Source organism: Parus major, chromosome 5 (genome assembly GCF_001522545.3).
Source record: "Parus major isolate Abel chromosome 5, Parus_major1.1, whole genome shotgun sequence".
Lineage (NCBI taxonomy): Eukaryota > Metazoa > Chordata > Aves > Passeriformes > Paridae > Parus > Parus major.
Window position 1 is genome coordinate 39477192 of NC_031774.1, and position 22968 is coordinate 39500159.

At 40.3% G+C, this 22968-nt stretch overlaps 1 protein-coding gene across 19 annotated transcripts in view; it reads left to right on the top strand.

The window, feature by feature from the left end:
* Positions 1–21125, top strand: part of TTLL5 (tubulin tyrosine ligase like 5) — a 134802-nt gene extending 113677 nt beyond the window's left edge. For 9 of the 19 annotated variants that reach the window (XM_015629957.3, XM_015629959.3, XM_015629961.3 and 6 more), the window contains 3 exons: positions 2580–2665; positions 7984–8090; positions 12357–21125. In XM_015629957.3, coding sequence (XP_015485443.1) covers positions 2580–2665; positions 7984–8090; positions 12357–12380 — 217 coding nt within the window. In that variant the 3' untranslated portion in view covers positions 12381–21125. Of the gene's footprint in view, positions 1–2579; positions 2666–7983; positions 8091–11751; positions 11835–12356 lie in introns of those variants that run through there. The other 10 variants (XR_001522003.3, XR_001522006.3, XR_001522007.3 and 7 more) reach the window with 4 other exon arrangements.
* Positions 21126–22968: the final 1843 nt, after the last annotated feature.

Consider the following 22968-nt stretch of genomic DNA (forward strand, 5'->3'; position numbering starts at 1 on the left):
AAACTGAGTGCCCACTGAAAAGAGGACAGGCAGTAGGACACACATCTAACAGTTACTGGAACCCCTTTGACTGTTTTGCTACTGCTGTACTGCAGCATGCTTGTTTTTTCAGCTCCTGAATGTCTGGGTTAATCAGGCTGCCTGACCCTTAGACACTTTTGGCAGTAAAAGCAGTGCATCTGAGAGACATGCCTTGATTTAACACCCTGACACAGCTGGGCTCACTAGACCTGTAGCTCGTAGCCCTTGGCTAGCCTCAGATCATACACACGTTACGCATGCAGGGGTACCCCATCCAAGAACAACAGAGGAGTAAACTGCTCTGCATCTTTACATCTGTTGCTGTCCTCTTGTCAAGCCTAGGCTTTTTGTGATGTGAATATGTTAGTGTCAGATCTGTCTGGTTCCACTGGACCTTTAGATGCATCTGTAGCATCCCAGAAATAGGTTGTTAAAACAAAGGTGTTCAAAATTCAGTCAAAAAAGTATTTCTCTTTCACCTGTGGAGCAGAATTTGCAGTCCAAGGCTGGGCAGCTTAGTGTTAGTCTAGTACCTAAATTAAGAAAGCCAGTATCAGCTTTGAGGAGGAGTTAGCTGTACAGGGGATAGAAAAGAGCAATGACAGATATTTAAATGGAGGGGACAGATGGGATTCTTTTTGTTAGTATTGAAGAATAAATAGAGAACATAACAATGGATTGCACTGGAGAAGGGGAAGCAAAAACAACACAGACATTAAAAGTAGGAAACTGAGAAAAGGCAGTAGGATTTCAGCCAACCCAAGGAGGAAGAAAGTGGAAAGGGATGACATCAGTTTAAACAGTGAATATGTTCTGGCACTGAAGCTTCCACCAGGACAGCACAAAGAGTATGAGGAAGTAAGCTTAGAATGGTGGGAGATCCCAGGAGCAGACCTTAGAATGAGCTCTCAGAATGAGGTGACTGTTGAAACTGCAAGAATCAAGGTACCTAGCACTGTGGGTAGACAAGAGAAGGGCAAGTCTGTAGAGATATTCTCTGAACAGTAAGGTAGAAGAGTGACAGTTCCCTGTTTAGCTTTTTTATTGTTGTACTTGCTGGCATTCTTGATTACTTTTTCAATTACTAGTCTTGCATTCTGCTTACAGAAGGGTGAGCTGAATTTGGCTGTCAGTTGTGCTGTGTTAAAGTGGACAAGCTAATTATGAGCATGGAACTTCTATGTAAAAAGCATCAAGATCCATCTGGATTCTCAGCTCCCAGAAGGACCATGCAATATCAGCACAAAAAAACCCTTAAGTACAAATCTATAATTCTCTCCAAGAGACAGTAAACACAGAAACAGACCCCTCATTTGACAATAGCATTTCCAGTTAAGGCTGACTGAAGTAAGGGGTTGTGGTATGCAAATGTGTTTGCATCCCTCTCCCTTCATGTGTGGACTCCATTTCACTGAAATCCAGCTGAAATAAAATTCAGAAGTCCCTCACAGACCTTTTAGCTGTCAGAAACACCTGGGTTACTGGCAACCTGCTGACCTTGAAACATGTAAGCAAAAGGTTTCAGATAAAACCAGAGAAACTGCACGTGTTTAAACAACGATTTAAACAGTGAATAACAGTCCGTTAGTTTTCAGGGCATCCCATGGGGATTGGAGATTCTGATGCTCTTCAGGAGAAGAGCTGACAGCAAGTGTAACACCCCAGAGGTGAAAGAGTGAAGAACAACTCTGGCAGACATGAGTGCACATACCAAAGTCTGTAGTGATTGGAAATGAGTTGGGCCAGAAGGAAGAAATGCAAGAAAGAGTAAGGGAGGAAGGGACAAACCAGGAATAGTTGGATAATTGTATAGATTTTTAAGGACAGGACAGACAGTTGCAGCTGTATAGCTTGCCCTTCTCTTGTGAGTAGACCAAATTTTTCTATAGGAGAACATGGTCTCAGTTTGGTAATGAATCTTTGTGAGTTAAAGTGCAGTTGTAGCCTACAGAGTATAGTTTTGCTGTTAAGTCAAGTGCTGAGATCAATGCAGAAGGATTTGCATAAGGTATCTGCTTGAGGAATGGCACTGGATTACTGAAATTTAGATGCATCCTGTGTGTCTCAGTTTGCAAGATAACTGAGAAATCTTGGCAAAATGAACTCTCTCTGCTGCAGCAAGATGCAAAGATTAACTCTTGAATTTCACATCTTTTGACAGCATGTGCATTTCTGTGCAACAGTTGCTTAGTCACTTTAATTCAAATCATTGGACTAAGATGATCACATCATTACTAGTTGTGATGTATGTTGGTGGTCCAATACAATTTACTATCTTCTTTATTCTCCAGAATCAGCTTCCAAGGTACATGAGAAAATTAAGTGTTTTAGTCACACTGGAGTTTTCCTGGTGGCTTGACTGTTATTTGTCCTGCTCTGCTTTTTTGGAGTAAGTTGCTGTCACTGACTTTTTCATACCACGTTCAGGCACAGCTTCATGGTTACAGAGCCAGTAAGATTATGTAAACTAGGGGAATTCTCATTTTTCTGTTTGCGACTTCTATTTCCTTGCTCTATTACTTCTTATCTCTGTCTGATTTTATGGTTTTACCTCTTAGGGTCACCTCCACTGAAAAGCAACTGAATGGATTCCAGAACAGCCTTCACAGTGCTGCATCCTGTGAGCCAGGAACATATTCCACAGGTGAGTGACAGTGCCAAAGACTGTGAAAGTGGGGGTGGGCATGCTGGGATGCTTTCATCTTTTTCAAGAACTGGCAGGGAAAAAATTATCAGCAAGAAGAAACACAGCTGCCTCTTCTACATGTAGCAGTTCCCAGGTAACAGTCTGGGTTCAGCTGTGCAGGGAATTTATACCCCCTGGGATTAAAAAGACTAAACAGAAAGGGAGCAAAGGCTGAGTTTCATAGAGTTGGAAGACCCTTTAAAATATGGCTGGGGAGAAAAGAAACCACCTTGGCTCAAATGGTTCCTTTTTGCTTTAGACTTTGGCTCAAGATGCTCTCTTGTTCAAGCTTGGCTTATAATAAAGGCCAGGACATTCTTTACATTTTTCTTTGGTCTTGCAGAAAAGCTCTTAGTGCAGAAAGACATTACTGAGACTTGTGAATCAGCTGCATAGTGAAGTCAATCAGTAGAGGTGAAAGTATCCGATGGAAAATCGGAGAGTTACAGAATCAAATCTTTGTCGTTCCCTAGTGGCTAATTAATTCAGACAGGTTTATCTGCTGTTAAGTTCTCAGCAAATGAGGACCCAATCAGTTTTTCATTTATGCAGGCCTATAGGCAGGTAGAGCATAGTCTTGTAAATCCATATTACCTGTGGCTCACAGTAATTTGTGGTAGTGCTATAATGGAATATATGGACACATTATGTTCCAGAATGCTTTGAAAAATTATGTTTCTGACCTTCTGTTTTGCAATGGAACTGTGAAAACATGACTTAAGTATCACTAGTGCAGTGATCTCTGTGTTTTCAGAAAAGAAAAGTTTGTGGAGAGGTGAACTACCCAGTTCATCTCTTGGATATTTATTTCTGAAACTTAAAATATGACATTTCCATTTTTTTATGTCAGTGATTTTTTTGCTGATTTGCTAGCACAAACATTCAGCTAATGCACTTAACATACAGTTCCAAACTGCCTCCCACACTTTACCACCTGCCAAAAACTCCAGTTATCCTACCAGAAATTTTATAGGATGAATGGCCATAGCCAATATAAAACACACTATAGTACATTGGAATGTGACAGTGTACTCTGGCATATAATGATTATCAAAATAAATAAAATTCTGTTAACCCTGTGTTATATGCATAGCTGAATCAAAAGTTTTGGTCTACTGCATAGTGTAATTTAAGTTTTTAGTAAGTATATAAAGCAAGGTGACAGATAAATTTAAAAGTAAATGTAAAAATTAAGTTCTCAATGTATTGACAAACTGTTTTGTTGAGTGGGCTTACATGAAGGTGTTTGTGTGCTGAATTCTGCCTTCTTTTTCACATTTTCAAGAGTACTGTTACAGTTGCCACCCTGTAATTTTAACCATTCCAAGAGAATCTCTCCATCCCCTCTGAATACTTTATGTGCGTCTGTGATAACTGTAGGTAGCATTTTGTTATCCTTTTCCATTTCTGTGAATACCTATGCAGTGCATGCATGAAGATGTATGATAATATTAATGATGGTATGCAACAGCCAGAGCTGGAGGAGTAACAGAGGCTAGATAACAACTATAAAATTCAGGGTAGCCACTTCTCTGTGAGTACTTGTAATCCAGTGAGAATTGAGAACTTCAGCTCATGTTTCCTTCTGTAGAACTGGTCTAGATGCATTGTGTTAAACTACCCTCTCTGAAGCTGAAACAAAGGGTTAGCCTTGCTATTTAACAAGGAGTATTAGGGCTTAGGTTAAGCCCAGGTTTGGCTAGAGGTAGGCTAGTAGAACCGTGGTGGGTAGGTCACTCAAAGCTTCCTTGCTACTAAAAGAGCTCCAAGAAGAGCACTAAATATTGCCATGATTGAACTAACTAGAGCAAAACGTTTGTTCTTGGAAACTGGGGAAAGATATTTTCTTCAGCTTTGCACCAAGCCACTGGTATGTGTCAGAGGCTGTTGTGCCCAGTTTATGTGTCTCAGAAACTACTCTGCAGTAGTACTCCTTGCTGCAGGAACAGCTGTTTTTCTTCTTCACTCTCTCCATTGATTGCTTATACTAGGGCCCCAATTTCTCCTCAGCAGCAGTTTACTTGGGGGTTACTGTTTCACATGTATTTAGTATCTTAGATACCAACTAGAGAGGTTGGACACACAAGTCATAAAGAAAATCACAGACTAAACTGCAAGCATTTAAAGACAGAAGACTGTGAAAAACTGCAGAAATAAAAGAGGAACCTGACAGAACCTCTGTATAAACATACAGATATTCAAAAATATCTGAGAGGCTTGAATAGGCCTTCTCCTCTAACAGCCTGTCTGAGAATAGTTATGGGCCTCTGTGAAGAAGCATAAAGATGTCACAAGTGATCTTACCTCAAGCCAGGATGATGCTCAGTGGAAGAGAGAGTCAGGCACTATGGAAACTTTTAACTAGACTGTTCAGAAGACAGTTCATTAGTGGTTAGTACTGCAGTTGTAAAATAGCAGTTGTAGACACTTGTGCAGTGGGCTCAGGCTCTCGAGAACAGATCCTTTGAAATAAAAGGGAAAATAAAAGTCAACATTTCTGCAGGGTAGATCAGGATTCTGAAACAAGCTCCACTACAATGAAAGTAGCCTCATCCTCATTTCATAGGCAGAATTTGTGGGAGCTGTCTGTCACTGGTGTAATAAAAGAGAAAGCAGAGACCCCCATAACTCTATACAGACAGGAAGCTAAATTTGCAAGATAGCAAATGGGGGTTATTTGTAGTGTCTGAAGAGACAGGTTCTTAGCAAAATTTGTGGAAGTTTAGCAGGATTTATTCTAACAAAGAAATATTAAAAATTACTACCTCTAGGGAACATCTAAATTGCTTGTGACCTGAGTTTTCACTGAGCACCCAGCCACTAGTGGCTTTCTGAAAATACAGCCATTATCACATTGCTTGTATTCAGTGTTACTTTGAGGGTCCCTCAGCATTACCTTGATTGTTTCATGGAATTTAGCAATTCAATTTGTATTATTGAAGCAAGGGTGATTTTGAATTGAAATTGAACCAGTTCTCTTTTCAAAGTCTTCAGAGTATAGCTTGCTGAGTAACAGCTAAGATAGGTACGGTGGTGGATTGTTCAGGTCCAGGTTGTCTTTAGGAGGCTGTGCTTGATATATGGAGGCTGTGCTTGAGTTCAAATGATGGTCAGGCTTGTCTTTTTTGTTTTCCTGTATATTTTAAGAATGTAAGGTGTATGGAGACATTACAAGACATTTTGCCTTGTTTTGCTGGTTTATTTTCCTTTTCTCTCTAGTGGCATTAGGTGAATAGTGTGTGAATTTGTTTTCTTGAGAAAGTGAAGATCAAGAAAAAAAAGATGTCATTTTCCCACCAGAATTTAGCTTTTGAACAAGCCAGCAAGAAGTATCAAGGAATTTTTGTAGTTGTGTGTCAAAATCTCAAAGTTAGAAATTAATTCTATTTATTATTTTTCTTTTGCAAATGCTAACACAGTGGTGGTTTTAAGGAGACTAGGGGGTGAAGAGCCCTTTATGAAAACATAACAGCATAGTCCCAAGCAGCTTCTCTGTTCCTTAACTGGACTCCTATGCACAAGAGCCCGGAGATAGGAACAATCTGAAAGTATAGTTAACCCCTCAGTGCAGCTGTAGAGTAGGCACTCAAGATGATTTTATTTGGTTTGATTTCCAAAGGTTAACAGTAACTGTTGAGTTGCTGTATAAATGACACCTATGTTCTTTAGGCTTTTCTCCTTCATTTGCTGCCAGCTTCTTGACGGTTTCTGACATTTTTATTTTAAAAGCTTCAGAAGACAGAACACCTCTGGGGTGTTCTGGGGTTCTGTTTTGCTGTGACAAAACCATAATGTACTAATAAACTATATAATCACAAACAAACATGAATCATAATTAAAACTGGGCAAGACTGAGGCCTGGCTCCAAACTTGACAGGACCTTCATCTTTCCATAATCAGACTGATTAACAGTAATGCACTTTTATTGTGCTAATGTTTACATTACTAGTGTCCACATAACATTTCCACAGTGTCTGCTGAGAGGAGTAACAAAACCCCTTAGAATTAGGGGAAGTAAAAATTAATAATATGCATTTCAAGTTTGACAGTGAAGACCACTAATTCATGCAAAATCTTGGATCTCTACCTAGATGGGTTGAAAACATGAGTTCATGTGTTTTAGTTCTCTGGAGAACTAAACTTGATAGAGAGAGTGAGTGTCAAAACTCAGTCTGAAACTAGGATGAAACTTCTTGAGCTAGTTGGTAAAGACTTGGTTTTATTTCCCATGATTCTCAGTTCTGTAGCTGTGCTTAGTTGCAGGGTGATGAACAGTTGTCTGTTTATTTTGGACATTCACCTGCCCCCATATCTGCATGAATGCCACATCCAGAAAGTATGCAACTCTTTGAAATAGTGTGTTACCACCATCTTCAAGGGCTTAAAACTGCATCCTGAGCTGCAAATAGACTAGAAGAATATGGGGATTAATAAAATTGTTTGGATCTAATCCATGTAGAAGGCAGGCTGCTATTCTTCATTTTCTAGTGATAGCCTTCTTTAGGCTAAGGTGGAGAGTAGTGTCTGGATGCCATCCAAATATGATGAATGTGTAAGCAGTGTGGTCCAGTATGGAGCAATGAACAGAGCCTGCTTGTAAACTAGTGACAGTACTTCTGTACTTTTCTCACCATCTAGCACACTCTAGATTTTTTTAATTTTACAGAAAATCTACAAGTAGGCTGTGCATTTCTAAAGTTTTTTATATCCAAGATTATTGTATGGACCTTCAAAACAAGGTCATGTTATTATATGTCTTGTTATTGGAGACCTGAAATTAGAGTTAGCATTGGAAGTGCTAAGTCTTGATTTGCCATGGTCTACTACTGCTTGAATGTTATTCTTGAAATGCAGCCTCTTTAGATTCCTTTAGCAGGTATGCAAAGGTACAAGCTTCTAAATTATCCCGGTCCAGGAAAAAAAAAGGCAAGTAAACACAGCAGGCATATAAACAAGACACATACAATCATTTCGTATTTTTTGGCAGACCTAAACAAACAAAAAAAAAAAGGTGTGGAATGTGGAGATTATTTTATCCACGAGTATCTCTCAACTCTCTTGGAGCATAAAGGGTGGGGATGGGATGTAATATGTACTGTTACCACTGTGCATGGTCTGTGTGAGACTTCCAGCCATTTGTTACAGTGGAGTGGAATTCCCAGCTGCCCAGCCTTGTCCAGGCTTCCTCAGTTTCTGCCAGGTTCCCTGCAGCCTTGGAAAGCAATAGATTGTTCAGCACCAATGTATTTATTTTTATGTTGTTACCACATTCCCAGGAGGAACCTTGACTATGATTTCAGCTGGTCTCACCACACTGTCCAAATCCCTCATCAGGAGCAGCTGGGACAAGAAATCACTCAGGTTTCTACACAGCACATTGCTGGTATGCCTCCTCCCTCTCACTAATCCTGTTAATTCCAGTCTTCATTTGCCACCCTCCTGGTTCTCTATGTTGTTGCTGTGACTGACTGCACAAATGGTCTTCACTTTAAAAGATGACCTTCAAATGGGCACCTCGAGTAACCTCTACCTCAGTCTACTTTGACTACTCAGGCAGAAGGTATCTTATGACACAAAAGAGCAACTTTTGATGTCACCTCATTACTTATGCTAGTTCAGGAATGGAGTCTTGATGAGTTCTTCCACATAAATCCTTTCAGAACCACCTGTCTGGCTGAAAAGCTCTGGCTGCATCATTGAAGAGGGAGCTCCTGTGTGATATCCAGCACTTTGCGTCAAACTTTTCTGGTGCAGTTTCTCGCCCTGTGTATAGCCTTTGTTAACAGCAGTTCTGTCAGTATCTCTCTTGTGTTTCCATGCTGAGAAAGGATCATTGAGAAACAGAATTCGTCCCTTTTATCATACTTTGGAAAGCAGTGAAGCTTGAGTTGAATCCTACTATTGTGCCTCCCTTTTTGGGAGGGCAAAGAATCAATTACAATGGAGGACATTTAGTTGCACATTTGTTCTTACAGTTATCTTCCTAAAGCCATTGTTTTTTTATGCATCACAAAAACATCCTGAATAATTTCTCTTTTACCCCTACTGAATTCCACAGTTTTATAAAGAGGGCATACAGGAAGGGGGGGAAAAATACCTTCACTCCCTGCTTTGGTTGATGAATCAGTTCCAGGTCAGATAATGACACACAAGCCTGTAGTACCAGATGGGCCAGAAGGGAAAGGAGAAGGGTAAAGAGGCTTTCTTTTTACCCCATTTCTTAGTACTTTTTGGAGGGGCAGGGAACCATTATCTTATGACTAACAATGAGCAAATATTGATGTTTTGAATCAGTACCTTTAAAATAGATACAAGTTATCAACAGGACATGACTATGTTTGAGTTTACCCAGTTCTGAGAAAAGTGAATGTGAAGTGAAAAGTCTCATTAAGTCTCAGCAGAGTGTAAAGTGCTGCCAGAAGCAGCGTTCCAGGCCGTCCTTAGATGATGTTAAGAAGATAATATCCAACTCAGCCATCATCTCTCGGATAGAACTGAGGGTCAGTGTTCACTTACAATCATCAGAAATTATGTTTATTCCTTAACTTGTGAGAGCAGCCTGCCTCTCACATTTTTACTCAACTTTCTGCCTTTCCTTTATGAAAGGAAGGAGCTTTTTCCTGTTGCTGCTGGTCTTATGCCACTGAAAGGACATTCCACATCTCAGGACTCTTCCAAGAAAACAGGAGAAAATGGAAAGAGCAGTCTTTAGAAATCAGCTTCCCTGTCAAAGAGCTAGGATTCAGTTTGAATTTTAGGAGCCTTTGCTTCTGACAAACTCTGAAGCAGGATAAGTAATGATTGCAGGCAGTTGGCATTTTTGCCTGACTGGAGGCTGGGCATTGCTTGTTCTCAGCAGTGAAGTGATGGCTAACTGCCTGTGTTTCCTTGCTGTTTTGGAAATGTCATTCAAGATCAGGTGTGCAAAGACTGGGGAGAGGTTATATAATATTTTGGCTGCTTCTGTCTCACATCTGGTACTTTGGCATTAAGCTACCTATAGAGGGGATGACTTTGCCTATCCAAACTGGATTTTGTTTTAATCTGGCATTGTTTTATTGAGGCTAAAAATAGAAGCCAAAATGTGTGTGAATAGGCTGAAATGTGTGTCTGAAGTTATGAAATGAAATGTGGGGAAAAGCCAGAGAAGAAAGAGCCACAGTGAACCAGGGAGTAGAGAGGTGAATAAGAGAAATCAGAAAGAAGGCTGTCAAGTACAGAAGGGCATTAGCAGTTGGGATGAGTGTGTGGTGTCTTTAACATGGAAAGCAGGAAGGCTCATGCTGACTTCCACTGGTATTTCTCTACTTGTCAGTGAGTCTGCTCACTGCATTTTTATGCAGGAAGACTTCTCTGGAATACAGTTGTACGTACTGTTCATGACATACACATCACACTCCACACACACACTCAGACATCCACACTTGCCCACTCCTGAAGCAAATTTTCATGACTTGGAATTGGTGCTTTCCCTTACCTTCCTGGTCCAGCAAGTCAGGTTGAAATTGTGCCCAAAATATGGGGGAGGGAAGGCTGGCTTTCTGTTGTCAGCTGTCCTGGCTTGCTAGTGCCAGTCACCCATAGATAAAAATAAACCTCATTTATTTATTGCCTTTCTTAGTTATACTGTATATTATCAAGAGAATGCTGGGCATCATTCTGTGATCAGAAATTCATTCAGGGATAAAAAAAATCAGAATTTCTAGGATCATCTTAGCTTTTCAGGGAGAAAGTAAGTTTCTGTTTTCAACACTAGATTCAGGAGGCTTCAGTATGCTGCTCAGTTATCCCACAAATGGGTTGTAAAAAATGTAAGTAAAAAGCTGTAAAAAATACTGGCATGGATTCCTGACCCAGTATTATCATCTAGCCTTGTGCTCTTCTCTGTCTTATTCCTGCAGCTTGGAAGCACAGTAGATTAGGTGCTGGTTTGTGATCAAGGCAATGTACATCTATGCTGGGAAAGTCTGTATGGCACTGAATTTAGTGTGCAGATATCTCTTAAATGACTTCATGCAACTCCTTTGATTTTCTTGTGACTCAAAATCATATCCATAAAAGGGAGGTAATCCTTTGCTTCCCACTGTGACTGTTCTGAGTTTTTGAGGTGCAGTCATGGATGACATAATAGTGTGTAAACATGGGGACAGACACACGGGCAGATACTTTGACACCTCCTGGCAGGCAGAGAATAAAGGAGGCTCATGCTGTTGTATGTGGTGACTCACTGCAATGACTCCGTCACTGGAGAGAATCAACCCTTAATGCTGGCTGCTGTCAGCAGTGAACTCTTTTTCTGTTCCCCCTACTAAACTGGAACCTCCATCTACTCAACTACAAGGAGGTGGAATGCTCACCAGTAGCTTTGAAATTATAAAACTTCAGAGAATCATGTATATTAAAATTTATGAAATTACTGATTTGTCAATGAGCCGCACCCTTGTTAGGAACTTACACATTTACTTGCAGACATAAGAATGCCCCTCTCTGTGTTGAGTCCTCAAGGTAATCATGCAATAACCCAAGGAAAGTGATTTTAATTCTGTTTGTGAGAAAAGACAAACTGTGCTATGCATTTCTGTTGGAATAGGAAGGCTCAAACATCTTCAAAACAGGAAAATGAGGTTGAAGTTGGCTGCCTACTCTTATGTGCCTTTGTTTCCTTAAATTCAGCATATTGCCAAGGGATACGTTTCTGGACTGGTATCCTATCTTAATACACATGGTTGACAGTTTGATTCCTAATTCAGTTTTCAAACTTTCTGTGCAGTAACATAACTGGCATTTCCACTTTCTAAACATCTTTCCAGATCCTCTGCTCTGTGATGTTTGGCTCTATGCTGCACTTTCAAGGAGAGTGTATTTTCTTTAAATATAGCAATATTTTTAATAAACAGCTCCCAAAAAATGTCACTCATGTTTAGGAGCAAGCTGATGTGCCAAATACACAGGACAAGCTTTACCTACTAGATTAGCTGTAAAATGCAAGCAGTCCAAAATAAACTTGGTACATTTCTAAGTGTTTTCGATTTTTCTTTTTAAAGGGCTGTCTGAGGATGTCTAAGTAAAAGAAGCGAAGATGACATCGACATTTTCCCATAATGTGCCTAAATAGTAAAATGCTGCAGTATGTAGAAGTCAAAACTGTATCTTTATAAAAATGGGATGGGGGGAGGTAGAAATTCCATATTCTGATTTTGTTTCTTTTTAAAGATCAACCTTTTCACACCCCTAGCTCTCGTGCACCAAGGTCCTCAGCATGTGTTGGAGTGGGGAAGTAGACTCCCGTGCAAGCAAATGAGTAAAAGACCCAAAGAAAGAGATAAAGCATACTGATATGGAAGAAAGATTTAGAGGAGGGTGCATGTGAAGAGATGAGTCACATGAGTTGAAAGCAAGAGTGAAGAAGGTATTCTGGTGCTTGAAAGGAATACTAAGAGTACTTTTTCACACAGTAGCTTACTACGTTAGGTTTTGTTATACTGCTCTGTGATCTCATCTGTTGTGGCAGAGAGGTTGTGTGATAGGGACAGCCAGGTTTCTGGTGATGGCTGAGTTTTGCAGAGCAATGCAGCAATTTTTCCCACAAAACAGTCCTCCATGATTACCTGAAATCTTTGAGTAAAAAAACCTTGTTTTTTTTCCCCAGCTTCTTCTCACAGAGATGGATTAACACAGAACTCCAGGTGAGGAATACCAGGAGTTGCTTCAGGTATGGGATGAGGGAAGAAGCAGCAGCAGTGACTTCACACCATCACATTCCTGTATCAGCCAAAAAAGAGAGAAAAGGAGGCCTTGGTGAGAGAGCAGCCCACTGAAAAGAGTGTCTAAACAACTGTGAAAACAGATTATGGTGATGTACCTGCAAGCTGAAATGAGTGAATGCTGCTGAGAGCTTCTGCTGCTGAGTCTTTGTCCCTTCCTTCCATTTCCTCTTGATGACTAACTGTGAGATCTTTGCGTAAGACAAGAGACCTTTCCTGCAGGTGCTCTCCCTAAAGTCCAGGTTTGAACATAAAAGTCTCACCTGCTCAGCCATTTCAATCTGTTCTAGTCTGGTAATAGCCAAGATTCCATGCTTTCATCACATGGCAACCATCAGCAGAGAAAAATATTACAACATGCGACTGAAGAGGTCTGTGTTGGTTGCCATCTTGAATTTTGGCACAGAGCCATAGAAATTAACAGTTTAAATAAAGTATTTTCATTTGTTTGTTTTGGTTATAATTTCAGTTATTAATTCACATGCCCAAAATATATGCTGTTGTTATACTGGACAGGATTTTAAATCTGTCTTTGTTTCACTGTGGGATACTTGTATTCTGTGTGGCTTATTTTGTATTTCGATTTCTGTTTGTTTAGACTCTGTAAACTTTTTAAATTGGCTGATGTTTTCAGACCCAGGCTTGAACCCCAAGGTCCAGGTGGCTCTTATCAGTTGCAATAGTGTCTTGGTGAAGCACTCCAGTTAAAATTTGCCTAGTGTTATGAAAATCAGTTTGCTTGTGTTAGAAAACAATGTCACCAGCTGGAAATTGTATTGGTGAGAGAGGATCCATCCATCCTTAAAATGAACAGGAAGCAGCTTCAGCTCTGGCTCTTTGTTGGTGCCAAGTTAAAGGAAAACACAGTATTTTGCAACTTCTGCCTTGTCCAACAGCAAGGGGTGTGATTGATAGTTCTCAAAGGTAAAAAATCTTTTATTGCTTGTATCAGAGTCTTCAGAGATTGGATTCAACATCCTGTTTGATCTCTTTTCTTCCTCCACTTCCCCCTGTCTTTTCTAGTTTGTATAGTCAGTGTTAAGAGATCGTTCACATGTGTTGACAAGTAGATAATGATCAACCCAGAGGACTGACAGAAGAAACGGTATCAGAGGGGGAAGGTGTTTTCTCTTGAAATGATTATGTTCATGTTCGCTCTTGGATTCCACATATTTTTTGTCACTCAAGACCAGATAAATTGTGAGAAGGTTAAATAATTATGTTCATATTAGTTTCACCATCACTTGCTTCAGGCATGAATTCAGGGGAGGGAACACTCATTTTTCTATTTCTGGTACACTCACACGTGTGACACATTGAATACTTCACTTGTCTGAAATGCAGCTCTTTGATAAAGCTGTTCCCTTCATTAGCTTATCATTCATTTCCATTAGACAGTCATGATCACATTCATTTTCTTCACATTTTTGTTGGCTCATGATTAGTGAAAGTTTAGTTGCAGAAGTTGTTACTTCAGACTTTTGCACATTCTCAGCAGCTGTGGGCTTCAAGACCTCAGGTCTGTCCTCTCACAGCCTGCTCTGCTCTGCATGGTATTGGCTATCATCTCCAGCTCAGTCGGAGGGGCTATTTCCATGGAAGATTTAGCTTCAGTAAATAATTCCATTCCTTTCTTCCTCCCAAAGGATCTGAGTTATCCTTATTCCACTGGGTTTTATGTACAAGATTGAGTAGCTGTAGGATATACATCGTTAGGGACCTCTCATCTCTGCATTTGTTCTATAGTTTGTTTGTTCAGATTATCACAGCCACTGCTGAAAACTGTAGAGAGGTTTGTGGGATAGAGATTTAGTTAGCTCAGGAAAGGTGGTTGTCTTGTAAGAATCATTGTCAGAAGCAACATTCTTACATCTTTGTGAAGATTACCAGTTAGTGCTGGCTTATTATGAACACAGGGGAATTGTTTTGTCAGCTTTGACAGTCTCCCACACACTGATTTTGGGATAATGATTTGAACTTGGTTACAGACATTTTTCCTGAACTTCTTTGCATTGCATGTTAGATGTAGCCAACCCCCACATCTGTAACTGTGATGACTTTGTAGCAGTATATTAAATATCCTGTCTGTAAGATTTTTTTAAATATTCAGAAAAATGCACAGTGCAGTCTAAGACACTTATTTTGAAGGAATGAATTTTGTCAGGAGCAGTTAAGACTTGGATCTTTTTGCCTGAGAAAATTTTTCTTCAGCTTCCAACAAATAAAAAAAATCAACCCAGGAGTATCAAGCCTGAAGCCAAACACCTAGACCTTGAATTCCTGTTTATTCTCAGGATGTGCTCATCCAGAGCATCAGACGACATAGCAGTATTCCTCTGTCTTGAGCATCTCCTGATCCCATCTCTGAAGACAAATGTCGATATACTGGGAACATGTGCAATTGAGAATCAGGAACAAATTGTGCTATTCTAGCCTCTTAATATTCTGTTCCTCTGTATTCTTCAGCCTGGAGTCCATCTGTCTTTGTGCATGGTGGGTACTGTGTACTGAAGGGCAATGTATATTTTGTCTCTTTGCAGCTCTGCTACCTCCATGTCTGTCCCATAAGCCTCTCAGTGCTGCAGTTAAGAGAGTCAGTGGGGAAGCATAGAACTGTTTCCCACCCATCTTGGGAGAGAAGGCATTTTACAGGAATTTACAGGAAGTTTTCTACTATGAGGGAGGGAAGTAGAATATCAAACCGTTTTGGATATATAACAGTTGCACAAGGGGATTACAGTTATATGTGTTCCTCAAGTGTGGGGGTTTTCCCCCCCTATATTCATCAGTGGTTCCATCAGAAGTGTCCTTCTTCATTGCATGAAAATTACTAATAGAAATCCCCAGCAATCATTCAGCATCTATCTCAGTGGTGGCAGTGAATATTGTAATCAAAGGATCTCCCTCTTCTGTGATGTTTGTATCACTTCTAAATTACTGAGCCTGTTTTAGTGACAGAGAATCAGGCTTGTTAGTCTTGGTAGCAGTAATGTGCACATCAGAGTTCTGGAGGCTGAGCTGATGACAAGTTGATACAGCATTTTGTGCTGTGTTTTAGGTGATGAGCATACCACTACATAAAAATTAAGGGAAGGGATTTTAGATTCTCTCCTTTCCAGAAGAGCTGACTTGTGCTCAATACATCAAGTATCAAGTTTCCTTTTAATATGTTTTATCTTGACCTTTAAAACAGCCTCACAAGGCATGTGAGTGCCATCAGAGGGAGATTATGTTGTGACCCTAGACAAACCGCTTAGTCTTGGATGCCAACAAGATGTACTGAAATTTCTGTTCTCAAGACTAGGTATGTTTTTGGACAATCATGATTTGTTGGAAATGTTCCTTGCTATGATGTCTGCAAAGTCAACAGATTTATCTCTGATACTGGTTCCACATTGTGGAAGGAAGTTTTTGGTATCAAGACCTTTGTTTACTAGTAGGAATCTCAATGCTGTGCCTTTTCCTCTTAACAGATACTCTCTGTGTGCATGGAGTTGAATAGTTGGCAGTGCTAGACTTGTTCTTTACCTGAGGAGCTCAGTGATATACAGATGACTTTACAGAGCAGACTTGGATTCTCAGCATGCACTCTCTAAGGCCTGTACCCTGTATTAATACAACACTTCTAGTAATTTTGGATTATTTGCTGGAAAAAAAAAAGTAGTCTGGCTCCTGTTTTATTTTTTAAGATTTATTTGATAAAACTGCCAAGGAGTTTTTTCCTCAGTCAGTCCTATATTTGCTGATAATCCTGGGCTCACTATTTGAATCTGAATTGGTTATTTGCTGATGTGTAAATAGTTGGATTTTTTTGGTTGCAAAGTGTCTGGTTGATCGTCTTCAAATTATTTCCCTTCTGAACACATTATTCTCATGGTTCTGTCATAAGTTTCTTCCAAAAGAATCTTCTGAGCTTTACTTGAATCCTGGGCTGTGGTTTTTTTCCTTTTAGAACCTGATGTTTCTAGAGCTGAGACATCCTTGTTTAACCCAAACATCAGGAGAACCATACTTACCTTTGCAAAACTGAGATTGCTTATACCAACAGCTTAACATTCATAGTTTTCTTCATGCAGAAAGTGGTTAATCGGAAAAGAGATGAGCAAGAAGGTATATAAGGGAAAAGTTGAAAAAGGAGTAATTGTTCACAATCATACTCACTAGAAGTAGGAGCATCAAATGAAACTAACAGATAGAAGTTTCCAAGAAAAAAAAATAAAGTGGGGGGGACATGACAACTTCTTTTTCACAGTATGTACTTGACCTATGGAATTTCTTGTTACAAGATGTGAATGTGAGAAGGAGTATGTGGTTTGAAAAGACAAGTAGACAAATCCATGAAAAAGTAATCTCTTAGGGCATATGAAATATTAAAACTGAAAACCAGGAAGTTTCTAAGACTTTTCAAATTAGTATTCTGGGGGAGTCTCAACAATGGGCTGTTACAAATTTTTACTTGTGTATCAGGTATGGGCTGTTGACCTCTGTCCAAGAAGAGCTAGACTAGGTGGTCTTGTAGTCTTTGTATGGGTTTTTTTATTTTGACAGTTGCAGTACAGACTACTAGAACAGCCAGGACAAAGCCATTTTCATGACAATGGCATGTTCCACCAGAATTCATCCTGTGGTGTTGAGTTTTCTTAAGGAAAAAAAAAATGTGTTTATTGCTGACATATGCCAACTTGTCATGTGCAATTTGTCTTTGCTTTCACCTAGGTGGGCAGAGGCTTTCAGTTATGAAACTTCTTTTAAAAGAACATAACAGACACCAAGATCTACCTCTAGACTAATTGAGATTTTGGAGGAAAGTAGGTTGCCATATGGATGGCTTCCATAATATGATCCTTGTAAATGGTTAATAGCATAAATATGGTAAAAAAACTTTCCACTAACTGTAGCTTTTAAGTTATCTTACTCAAATACATTTCACTTCTTGCCATCTTTGTCTTCCAAAGAGCTTGAGTGCAGAGCACCTTCAAGGTGAATGTACACAACAACCACAGCATGTCTTAACCTGGTAACTTGTTCCTTCCCACTTTAGAACACTGCTGTCCTTTTCCAAAGAATGAAGTTTCCCTGCTGACTTAGAGATGAGTAGTTAGGAAATGCAGACTGGTCTCAAAATTGTTGGATTCTGAGTCTTCCTTTACAGTTGTAATGCAAAAGGACAACTCCACTGAACTGAAGGTGACATGTAACACCAAGTCTGCCCTGAGGAGTCTGCTCTATTACCTTACCAAAAAAGGATTTTATTGGCCCTCATTGAAAAGGAGTTTTCACTGCTGTTTTGAATTAAAAGAGAAGAATCACTGATCACTGTGGAGACCCTGGTATGAAGCCTTTGTCAGTGGTATTCAGTGAATCATAGTGGTTCCCAAGGGAAAAGACTATACTTAAGAGGGCCTCTTCTCTACAAGGCCGTGCCTACAGCACAGACAGTGAGCTTGAGAAATCTTGTATTCTTTGAAATGGAGTGGCTTCTCTATCTGACCTATCAGACAAATCAAATTTGCCTTAAAAAGACCAAATTTGATGCAGTTGTTGACAATTTAGGGACTGTTAAAAATGTGTCTTTTATTAACAAAATTTTTATCATTTGTTTGGGGCAGGTGAAAGAGGTGCTGTTATCTCTAAAAGCAATTTCAACACTATTTGACATTTTGCCTTCTGCTGTTCTGGGATGTGCAACAGAAGACAACCCCAGAACATTAGTTCAATTTGATGCCCCTGCAAGAATATTTTAGAAAATCTTATTTCACTGTAGTTATAACAATGGTAAAGTGTAGTCTTCTTCCCACACACAAAGGGGAGACAAATTACAATACTCAGTGTAGTTATGTTCCAAAGTCATAAAATCTTCCCCCAAGAATATTTTGGGGTTATTGAGCTGATCCCTATATCTTGAGTATTATCATGTCAAAAGCCAGGAGGGAGTCTTTGAAAAGTTTCTGTACTGACAAGTCAAAATGCTTGACTTCACTTCCTCATTCTACTATAAAACATTTTTTTTCTGAGTCTAGGGAAGAAAAATGACAAGGGATTTTTTCCACACTGTTTCCAGTAATTACAGTATGGGATTTACCTCATGGTTTTAATGTGGTTTTGCCTTATTTATATGATCTTCTGAAAAAGTTATGCTGTGTCAGATATATTTAATAGAATATATTTAATACACCTAGGATGTCTTAATACACCATTCTTCAAGGTGCAGATAGTTTGAATCTGCTGGGAAGTTTTAGGCATCCCATTGGTGCCACTACTTATGTTACTAATGCTTCCAGTTGCATGATGCTTCCCCCATTCAATCTGGGGTTGTCTTCCTTCCTGAAAGTGTTCTTGCCACTATTTCTAATTCCAGAAATTCAATGTGGAATACATTTTTTCTGTGATACCAGCCTGGATTTTTTTTCCTTATCCACAAACCTACAAAATGTCTTCATATGTGTAGTAAAATTTTTGAAAATTATATAGGAATGAAGATTAGTGGCTCACTCTGCCAAATTGTGGCCCAGGTCTTTAGAGTGAAGGCAGGTAAAATTGACAAAAATTAAAACAATTAAAAATGTGTATTCAGCACAATGTAACTGCTGCCACACTACGCTTTCCTGACATTTAATTGCCATCTCTTTTATTTTTTTTCTCTTTGCTTGTTTTGTTTGGTTTTTTCCTGTTCTTTAGATTAGCATGACACAGAGCACTTAGCATGATAGTATCTAAATGAGATCTTCAGATCCTGAAGCATACTTAGAGATTTATGTAGCAAGTCTCTTCTGAGGGGGCAGACGTCAAATTGTGTCATGCAAGGCAGCTTGTTGCAAGCTGAATGTCTTTCAGAGACTCTTGTTGTGAGTCAGACTGTCTGCTACTGCTTTCCTCTGCAAGTGGAGTTTCTTACAAATCCTTGAGAACAGTGGATTTCTCCCAAGCACCTAGTCAACCTGCAAGAGGATTTCAGCACTTCAAAAGGCCAAAATTTGTTTCAAGAAAGGGCAAGGACATGGCTACCACGACATTCCCTGGTCATTACACTACATGCATTGCACAAATCCTGTAAGATATGCCCCTGGCTGCACAGCAAATCTTTGTTTTGTCTGCTTCCTGAAGAGGATAATAGCTTCAGGAGAAAAAATAAATCTTTCCTGAAAAATGTCAGGAAATCTGGTTTGATATGACCCAGCTGGTTTCTTTCATCAAGTGATGTATATGCACTAGCTATGATATATTATTATAATGTCTCATTTCTGAATCTGATGAGTGAATATCTAAACAGCCAGTGAGAAATGGCTGAGTGCTGGAAGACCAGAAAAAGGAAGTCCACTTTGCTTTCTGCAACACACCTAATGCCTACATGTTAATTTTTTCCTGTATTGGCCCCATGAGGACAGCATTCCTTTTCTTCTGTCACACTTGAAAGATGGGTTGCCATCTAGAGGGACTTGGACAAACTCAAGAAGTGGGGCCATAAGGAACCTCATGAGCTTTAACAGCTGCCAGTACCAGGTGCTACACCTGGTATCAGCACAGGTTGGGGATGAACAGATCGGAGCAGCCCTGCTGAGAAGGACTTGGGGGTGCTGGTGGATGAGAGGCTGGGCATGAGACAGTCATGTGAACTCACAGCCCAGAGAGCCAAACGTGTCCTGGGCTGTATCCAAAGCAGTGTGGGCAGCAGGGTGAGGAAAGAGATTGCTTTGCTCTGCTCTGCTGAGACCCCACCTGCAGTGCTGTGTACAGCTCTGGGGACCCCGGCACAGGAAGAACAGGGACCTGTTGGAGCAAGTCCAGAGGGACACACAGATGATCACAGGGATGGAGAACCTCTTTTGTGAAGACAGAGTGAGAGAATTGGGTTTGTTCAGCCTGGAAAAGAGAGGGCTTAGAGGTGACCTAACTGGGGCCTTCCAGTACCTGAAGGGAGCCTACAAGACAAAAAGAGATTTTTTACAACTTCATGTGTGACAGGACAAGAAAGAATGGATTCATACTGAAAGAGTAACTTAGATTAGATATTAGGAAGAAATTCTTTACTGTGAGGTTTGTGAGGCACTGGAACAGACTGCCCAGGGAAGATGGGCATGCTGGAACCCTGGGGATGTTCAAGGCCAGGCTGGATGAAGCTCTGGGCAACAAGGTCTAATGGAAGGTGTCCCTGTCCATGTTAGGGGTTTGGAACTACATTATCTTTAATGTTCCTTCCAACCCAAACCATTCTATGATCTTTCCTAGGCAATTAAGTGGAATGAGAAGCAAAGAATATCAGCCTGCACAATGATCACAACCCTCCTGAAAGAAGGAGAAATAAGTCTTTGTCTTCAGAAGGTACCACTTGATACTGCTTGGTTTAAGTTAACAGTATCAGCATAAACCAGCACAGGGGACAGAGTTTCTGCCTGGAAGCTGTTCACTAAGTTTTCAGGATGTGGGAAACCAATAATGAGGGGGCTGGAGGGGGAGGGGAGGAATGGTTTGCTGTAGATCACCACTGTAAAGAAACCATTATTCATTACTAAATAGAAAGGTTCTTATCCCTAAGTGTATTTTTCATTAAATCATAGGCCAGTGGTGGAAAGGGCCCAGCTGCTTGGTTGAATGCCTTCAGACCATCTCTGTATCTTTCTAAGAAACACAGCCTAATAAAAGGGTGTTATAAAGCAGCCAAGTAATTGAGATCTTTAATCTTTGAAATTGGTCTTTCCTGGAAACACACTGTGACATCCAAAGTGCTGTACCATATTCTTTCTGTAATTATGAGCATAAGTGGCATCTCAGATGCATTACTGTCATTTAGAGAATGGCAACCATTAATTAACTGTTTTCATTTGCTCTATTTCTTCTTGATGTACCAAAATTCATTTCTAAGACAATCTATTGCATAATGAGTAAATTGTCTCATCACTTGTTGACTTGATGCATGATAAAAGATCTTGCATTTGTGTCTGAAGCCCCTCTTCAAGAGAGGACAAAAGGCACTGAGCTTTGTTGTTTCCATCTGTCACTTCTGGAACTGCATAAGAAATTAACCAGGGTTTAAATTAATTTAATTAAAATACTGGTAAAGCAGAGATGTGAGAGTCTGGGTGTTTTTCTACTAAACATAGTAATTTTATACAGCTTTTGACCAATATTTTCTACTGATTTTGAATGTAAAAAATAATAGATGTTATTTTTGAAGAATTAGAAGGCATATTTGCATCCTTGCACTATATCCAAATTGCTGCTGTTATTCTAAATGATTATTAATGTAGCTTATAGGCAGCCACTAAGACCACAAAATAGTATAGTTTTCCAACTGTGTAGATACCACACTGCTGACTCCATATGTATTGAAAACTGTATTTTCAAGATTGACTTCATTGCCTTTCAGTCACCAATTAGAAAAGACAAGCCAGGAACATTATAGGCTGAGGGCAGAGTGGCTGGACAGTGCCCAGGCAGAAAGGGACCTTGGGGTACTGGTGATAGCTGGCTGGACATGAGCCAGCAGTGTGCCTTGGGGGCCAAGGGGGCAAATGGCCCCTGGCCTGTGTCAGGAATAGTGGCCAGCAGGAGCAGGGAGGTCATTCTTCCCCTGTACTGGGCACTGGTGAGGCCACGCCTCGAGTGCTGTATCCAGTTCTGGGCCCTCAGTTCAGGAAGGATGTTGAAATGCTTGAGCATGTTCAGAGGCAATGAGCTGGTGAGGGGTTTGGAACACCCCTGTGAGGAATGGCTGAGGGAGCTGGGGTTGTTTAGCCTGGAGAAAAGGAGACTCAGAGATGACCTTTTCACTCTCTGCAACTTCCTGAAACGTGGTTGGTTGGTCAGGTGGGGTTGGTCTCCTTCTCCAGGCAGCCACTGACAGAAGGTGAAGACACAGTCTCAAGCTGTGCCAAGGGAAATACAGGCTGAATATTAGGAAGAAGTTTTTCATGGAAAGTGATAAAGTACTGGAATGGTCTGCCTAGGGAAGTTGTGGAGTGGCCATCCCTGCATGTGTTCAAAAAAAAGACTGGATGTGGCACTCAGTGCCATGATCTGGTTGTGAGGGCTGGGTTGGACTCGATGATCTTGAAGGTCTCTTCCAACCTAGTCATTCTGTGAGTTCTGTGAATTCTGTGAGTACATGTATGTTCTCTTGTATACCACTAGAAACACTTGTAGTGGGCAAAAAACCTTATCTGCACAGTGGAGCTGGCTCTAGAGCTGCATTCTGGTCACTGTGATACTCAGCCTGCCCTGCGTTAGACTTGAGATCATATTGAAGACATCTGTCTCCTAAGACATTGCAATGGATCCTCTTCATGGGATGGCTGTAGTGATTGCATTTACAAAGAAACCTGAGCTAGACTTCCCGTATAATTGGTCTGGTGAGGACATTCTAGTCATGGATCAGAAAAGCCTAAGAGCAGCACAGAAAATAAGAAAAGGATCTGTGAACTGAGAAAATGAAAATTTGATCGCTATAGCAGAGATATAAGACTTCCCAGGACCCAGCAGAACAGAGCTGTGATGTTGCCA